Source organism: Rutidosis leptorrhynchoides, chromosome 3, assembly GCF_046630445.1.
Source record: "Rutidosis leptorrhynchoides isolate AG116_Rl617_1_P2 chromosome 3, CSIRO_AGI_Rlap_v1, whole genome shotgun sequence".
Classification (NCBI taxonomy): Eukaryota; Viridiplantae; Streptophyta; class Magnoliopsida; order Asterales; family Asteraceae; genus Rutidosis; species Rutidosis leptorrhynchoides.
In genome coordinates, this window is record NC_092335.1 from 329,854,699 (window position 1) to 329,862,689 (window position 7,991).

Here is a 7,991-nt window from a genome sequence, read left to right on the forward strand (position 1 = left end):
ACTCCAAATATAATTGCACATGTTTAAAAATTCAATTAACAGAATAACATTATATTATATTGATAAGATATTAAGCACGTACCAAATATATGTAATTGAGATTATAACAATAGCAGAATGCAGGTCCGTGTAACAGGAAAAAATACCACAATATGATAAACAAGAATGCATCAAGCTCATTTCGTCAAAAATTGACCAAAAGTGATCAAAATGTGCCTTTCTTATATCATCTGTATACTGCAACAACAAGCAAAGGTTACGAAACTTCAAAATACGTTACAAACAATAACAAATAAAATAGCAGATTTACAAATTATACCACGTATGAGATTATTTGATAGATGATTTGATAAAACCCTAACCAATTGATAGATATAATGAACTCGTGAAACCCTAACTTACATGCGAATTGATAAAATCAACGCTTAAATCAATCGTTGAAGAAGCCAAACTAATCGTGTGTTTGTGAATCGGTGAAAATAATCAGCAGAGACGAACAATCAAGTGTGAAACGAACGAATCTATTATCTGTGAATCGGTGAAGTGGTTGAAAGTGGTTGGACCGAACTAATGGATCTGGCCAAACCTTTATGTCTAACGGTGAATTTTTTTTCGAGGGTGTCGATATAAAATATTCAAGTAATGGTTTTTTTTTTTTCTTTTTCCCTTCTTCCTTTTTTGACGGTTTCAACAGCAACTAATTACTTGTATTTTGACCCCTTGTTACATAACCAATTGATTTTATTTTTGACGCTTTACATGTCCTCGTTGTTTGATTTTATTTTTGACCCTTTGACATGTCATCGTTGTTTGATTTTATTTTTGACGCTTTGACATGTCATCGTTGTTTTGCTTTTTGACACGTTTACACGCCACAATCTCTTTAACCCATGTAAGTGTCAAAATCTTTTATACATGTGTTAGCAATTCTTTTTACTGGCATAATCGTCAAAAACTAAATAAATCTTTCGCGCATGTATGAAGCGTTAGAAAATAAACGTCAAAAAAACAGACTTTTTTTGTAGTGTATTAAGTTTCAGTTTCTATGTTCAATTCAATCAATAGAGTCAAATAATACTAATACAGGACGAGTAGGTGTATTCTTAACTCCAAAGATTACAACTAATTATAAAGTACCTAGGTTAAGTGTGGTTTTGGAAAGAATGATATACCATGGGTTTGGTTGTGGGTATTCAAAGTGTTGTTAACTGAGTGTTACGTTTTTTGTTTTTCTAGATGCTAATAATTTAAATTAAATTTTTTATGTAAATAGGTTGATGTACCCTAACAAGAGTATTTTTCGTATTTTACGAAAATGTCAGGCGAGAATTAAAGCTAATATGAAGGTTGATTTGTATGTTATTTGAAGTTTTGTTATAAGTTCGAGTGATGAAATTGGTACTTCTATTCTTGATTATTTGAGTCGAACTGTAGCAAGTTATTTACATGTTGCCGAGGCTATACCAAAAGATTGGTCCAATGATGATGATTATCGGGAAATATCCCATCAATGCCTTGTGAAATATGTTTTATCTAGTGAAAATGGAGCAAGTTGTGATAGCTTTCATACAGACCCACAAAGTTTTTTGCTGTAACAGCTAAGTAAACACATACATCTTATTAGAAATGTTGAAGCTAAGTTGAAGTTAACTTTTATGTCAGTGGTTAGTGATGTATTTTCTAAAAAAAAATATATATATATATATATATATATATTTGTAGCTATGATCTAATGTAGAGATAAATCATCATTCGTGGGTTCAAATTACCACCTTAAACATCCGTTTGTAGAGTATCATCCGGGTACTGGTATGCCAATTTCAGTCTATGAACTTTCTGGAAATAGACGAGAGAGAGCTCAGGGTGACATAGAGGCTAAGAACATTGTTATGCAAGCCATCCCATATGAGTTGTTTGAAAATGTTGATAGCAACACCACAGCAAAAGATATATGGGATGAGATCAAACGACAGCAAGAAGGTTATGACATGTCCGATGTTACTAAACTGAATAAGGCTCTGGGATTTTATGAAGATTTCAAGCAAGAACCAGAAGAACCACTCAAGGATACCTATCGTCGTTTCAATGGTGTTCTCAATGAGTTGAAAAGGTGCAAGATTATAAAATTAAATGATGAAGTCAACATGAAACTCCTCAAAAAGCTCAATGTTGATTGGCTTCCTTATGGAACCATTGTTCGATCTACCAAAGAGATTGACAAGATGACAATTCATGAGCTTGTTGGAGTTCTTATGCATTATCAACCAGAGGTGTCTAAATTTCAAGAAGGAATGAAAGAATCTTCTCCGGGCGATCCAGTTGCCCTAATTGCCAAAAAGAATAGCAAATCATTTACAACTTCCAAAAGCTTATCTATGAAAGTGCTTGTTGAAGAATCAACTGATTCTGAAGAGTTGAATCTTTCTGATGTTGATGATTCTCACCTTGAATTAGTAAAGATGGCGACCATGTTCACCAAAGCCTTGAACAAACACAAGTTCAAAGGCAAATCAAGCAATCAACGCAAGAACTCATATTCTTCCTCCTCCTACAAGAAACCTGATTAATCTAAACATCAACGTGCTGATGATTCCAAGAAGGATGATTTAATCTGTTTCAATTGTGGCAAAGCTGGTCATTACTCTCATGAGTGCAAGATGCCTAAGAAGAAGGACACGGCTTCCTACAAGAAGAAAATGTTAATGGTGAAGATTGTGAAAACTGGAGGAGAGCTGAAACCGGTTGATGATACTTGGTTTAACTGGACTGATGATTCAGATTTAGAGGTGGAACATGCAAATGTTTGCAAGGTGACTAAGCTCATCAAAGCAAAGGAAGAAATGTAGAATTCTGACTCAGCATCTGATGATGATGAGGTACAATCAATTGAAATCTCAACTGATTTTATCAAAATGCAAAATGACCTGATGAAGAACTTGGTCTCAATGTCAAAAGAAGTTAAAGGTTTAAAATCTAAAAACAAGGTTTTGAAAGATAAAATCAAACTAAATGAGATCAAACCTTCATCATCCAAAACACAATCGGAGATGAATAGATTAAAAGTCCAACTCGGCTCTACGAAAACTGAGTTGGAAGCACTTAAAAAGTCAATTCATTCGATTAAAGTCGAAAGGACTAATTATCGTCTAAAATCCGAACGTCTTGAAGAAAAAGTTCAATTCTTAGAAAAAGATCTTTCTGATTTGAAAAACCAACATGAACCCACACTTACAAAGCTAAACAAGAAAATTATTCAATTGGAAAATACTATAATTGAAAATGTTGGTTGAATATCGGGTAAAGAACTAAACGACAATATTACGCTTAACCGATAACGATGTTTTGATGATGACACATAGACCTAAGTGATGTTAGATATCTTAACATAAAACGCGTAAGTTCACTAATCCAAGCTTGATCTTGCAAATGACCAAAACAAACTGAAAATAAAACTGGATTAGAATACGCGCGGTCGAGGCACGGCTGATCGCAGGATCGATCGTAGGACTTTCAGCAAGATTGTAATGCTGTTTTTATGAAAACCAGTTGCACGGTCAACCTCACGGTCAACCGTGGTGGGAACCGAAAATCTTGCTGTAAAGGATTTCATCCCAATAAAGATCTCCCACACTAGGGCATCTATAATTCATGAAACATAGTTCAACATACTTAGAATAGATGCTGTTTTCATATCCAAAAGAGGTTTGGTCATAAAAGAGCTAAAATCGGTTAATCACACCTAATGACACATTAACGACGTTTTAACCGTAATTAGCAATAACACATAAGTGTTATACATTAACTTATGATCTTGAAATCTATATTAACATACTTAGGAAGATCAACAAGTAGTAACACATGTAGCGTTATGTCACTAGAACACTAATTACACTATATGACTAGTTAAGTGACATTTTGACAAAATCAACCAATGAAGACTTGTGCACCTAAATCACATTTAGATATACTTAAGATGGTCACTAAGTCCCAATCTAGAGTTGCTCAGCCCTTGTACATGTGTTGGACATTAATGTATGCTTATACATTAATCAAAGCAATATGACACACTATAATCAAGCTTATGAAAGCCTTGTTCTAGTTGGTGTGCACACTTGCATTTATTTGATCTTTGAACTTAGATAAACTTTTGCCATGATCAAATGTGAGTATTACTTGTCTACATGCTAATTGCCGAATTGCCTAATTGCCTAATACTCATCAATATAATAAATGTGACTTGTGCTAACATGATAAACATATTTAACATGCTTTGTGTTCTTGTTATATGTTTACTTATTCCAATATGATAAAGGTCACTAGTAAAACTTGTCCTTACATAATAAACAAACTTAACATGCTTTGTGTTCTTGTTATATGTTTATTTGTTCTAACATGTTTAATGTGCTTTGTGAAACTTGTTTAATGTGATAAACATACTTAACATGCTTTGTGTTCTTGTTATATGTTTTGATATGTTAAACATGATTTGAAGTTCAAATGGTCCAAGTAGTTCATACTTCTCAAGTGTCATTTGGTCATAAGTGTATTTGGTTACTTGAAATGCAAAACCCACTAACACACATAATTGAGCTATAAAATGCAAAATGGCTGAAGTCAAACAACATGGTTTAATACTTACTTATATGATGTCTTAATGTGCCTAACATGATTAACTATATAATACATCACACTTACATTCAATTAATTGATACTTAAATTTAAATTGAAGGATTAAACATTGATTAAGTAGTCAATTGAATGAGAGAAGTTAAACCATGTTGAATACAACCATTTATTGCATGCTAGACTTGTATAGGATGATAGGAATCTTTTGCAGGTTATCAAGGAAGTAATAAGTCCAAAGAAGCAAGTTTTGAACTGAGTCAAACGGCTATACAACGGATAGAATTTTTGGACTGGAGCACGCGCGGTCGAAGGGCGGTCGACTGTGACATTGACCGCAGGACTAACGGCTATATTTTGAATTTCCCTATAAATAGCAAGTCTTGGAGATCATTTGAACTTGTAACTCTTGCACACTTCAAAGCCCTTATCCCAGTGATCACAAAGCTCTTAACTACAATCATATTGTGATCAAGCAAGAGATGATTATATAATCTTAGAGATATAGAATTCAATTTGTAAACTTACTAAACACTTTCATATCTTGTAAGTTTGCTTAGTATTGTAATGTCCTTAGAATTGTCTTAAGATCATTAACATTACTAATGTAGGTTTTGTACTTGTAACGAGAAGCATACACTAGCTTAGCTATCATCTTCCTTAACAGGAACTCGGAAGGTGATTAATCTCATTGGAGATTAATACTTGTCCAAGGTGAAGACGAGTTGATCTAAGTTAGGATTAATCTTTCGAAGGGACTGAAAGATTAGACTTGTTGTCAAGGAATAAGTACAAGGCTTGTAATGGATTCTTCACTGGATTTGAAGAACGAAGCTTTAGTGAAGCGAAATCCCGATTAGTGAATCGGGGAGTGGATTAAGGTGGATTAGTTAACATCCACCCGAACCACTATAAATCTTTGTGTTATATTCTTTACTTTACAACTTATATACTCTTGAACATAAACACAGCACACATCAAAGTTTGAGTTAAAGTGATTAGTCAAAACAATAAAAAATACTTGATTAATCGAAAAAGTTTTATAAAACGTATCAAGTAACTATTCACCTCCCCCCCCCTCCTCTAGTTACTTACAGAAAAGAACACTGAAATTTCTGTATTAACAAAAGAGTCTTTTCAAATGAAAGCTCAACTTGCTCGATATGAGGAAAAACTCTATCGAACAGAGCAATCTAAAGCTATCATTGATATGGAACTTTCAAAACAAACAATTTTCATGAATAGACCAAAAACGATTCATGGTGATAAGTGGGGGTTGGGTTATGAAGATCCTAAGATCTTAGAAAATGCTTCCAAAAAGATTCCAGGATTATATCATTATGATTACTTTCAAGCTGGTTTACCTGTGCATGCATCTGATGCTGATTTTGATGATGTTATTGTTAATCGCAAATCTAAAAAATATCACCAAATTAGCTTAATGTATGAAAAAGTTAATGCTAAAATGGGTAAATCAAATCCTGATTTCTTGAAGGAACTTGTTGAATCTGAAAAGGATATGTAACATGATAATTATGTTCCTAAACGTAGACTGGTTTATATTCCTACACTCATGCTAGAGAAATACATTGCAATGCTTAAGAATGAAGTGTTTAACAAACTTAGTTCTAGCATTATTGCGATAGATGAGGTGTTTGATGAACCAACTTTTGATGTAAAATCAATGCTACTGGCCTTACCTGCATGTTCTGTTTCTGATGATTCTATCTGTGAAGACCTAGCACATGAACTTTCTGTCTTGTTTGAGTCAGTATCACTAGGTCAAACAGCTTCTAATGTTAAGGTAGAACCTAAGGTAGAATCAAAAGTTGAACCTATGGTAGAACCTAGAGAGGAAAAGCCTGCAGAATTAGATTTGTTTCATCTAGTTGACAAACTTGAAAAAGAGAACATAGAATTGCAACATAGATGCAAACACTTGAAACAAATGCTTGAATTGTGTGAACAATTGCCTAAACTTCCTAAGAAAGAATGTACTTATGATTTTAAGGAAGGAGAAGTTTTAGTATCTGCTGAAGATTTATGTCTTGAGATTAAATGCTTGAAACGAAAGATAGTTCAACTAAAACAGGCAGCAACACAACAGATTGCTATGCAAGCACACACATCACAAATGCTTACTAAGTGTATGAATACTGTTTCTGAGTGTGCTGGCGGGATTGATAAGACGGTTAGGGGTAAATCACTGTAGCGACCCCGACAAATCGTCAATTGACGGAGTCGACTACTTAGGTCCTGTTGCGTGGTCATAGGTCTTTAACGTGATGTTTGACCAAAGATATGTCGCATTCCTTTCAAAAATAAAGATTGTTTCAAAGTTTACAAGAATTGTTCATCCAAAAGTTACGTTACAAAGTTATAGTTACATGTGAAACCTATGCGACACAGTTTTAAAGAAAGTCAAAAGACGCTCCATGAAATGCATGTATACTCGACATCCAATACAAGTATCAAATAATGAGCGGAAGCATGTTTCACATATCGTTCAAAGACCTAAGAAAAACATAGAAATATGTCAACGAAAACGTTGGTGAAATCATAGGTTTAAATAATTAAGTGGGTAAAAGTAAGTCGAACCACAAGATTTGCAACATTGATAAAAGTAATACATTCTAAAAGTTAATATTCACGAGCACCCAATTATCAAGGCTTAACGTTTCCTTCCATAGTACCCCATCACAATAGTGTTAGAACATACACTGTTTCTCGAAAATATATTTCATCCGAATAACGGTAGCGAACCGTCCGAATGAGGGTTTGTCAAACCCATATGGCCATACAACATAAGTTCACGCCTACACTTACACCCTGCAAGTGTAACTAATGATAATCGAATTGAGAATTTTGTTCTAAACTCGTATGTAGAATGTTTGTTTTCTTGTACTTGTGTTCACTTAGTTAAAAGGTAACGTTTATGTTTTCTCATCCCAAAAGCAAGTTCAAAAGAGTAAAAGTGGGACTATGATCTCACCTTGAGTGCAAGAGTAATAAAGTACTTCAACAAGTAAACGCGTGCAAAGACAAAGCTAGTCTTGACCTAAACATATAGGTTGTATCAATAACGGTAAACACGATAGGTCAAAGATATTCAATTAGTCCTATGGCTCGCTACGACTCGATTATAAAGCATGTGAATCAAATTGTCAAGTTTCATGCAAGATACAAGTATAGAATCATGTTAGAAAGATTGCATAATCATTTGGTTAAGTTTGACAAAAGTCAAACTTTGGTCGGGTCAAAGTCAACGGAAAAGTCAACGCGTTCGGGTCGGGTCTCGAACTATTTTTCTGAGGTTTTTATTCATATATAAGCATGTTAGAACAAGTCTCATGTGAATCGGAGGTCCA

General features: G+C 34.1%; 1 protein-coding gene across 1 annotated transcript; it reads left to right on the forward strand.

Annotated features, from left to right (window-relative positions):
- Positions 1–6,835, forward strand: LOC139901124 (uncharacterized). The gene is made up of 4 exons (XM_071883862.1): positions 1–639; positions 1,274–2,453; positions 6,428–6,617; positions 6,702–6,835. The coding sequence occupies exons 2-4, from the start codon at positions 1,812–1,814 to the stop codon at positions 6,833–6,835; spliced, it is 966 nt and encodes a 321-aa protein (XP_071739963.1). The 5' UTR covers positions 1–639; positions 1,274–1,811.
- Positions 6,836–7,991: the final 1,156 nt, after the last annotated feature.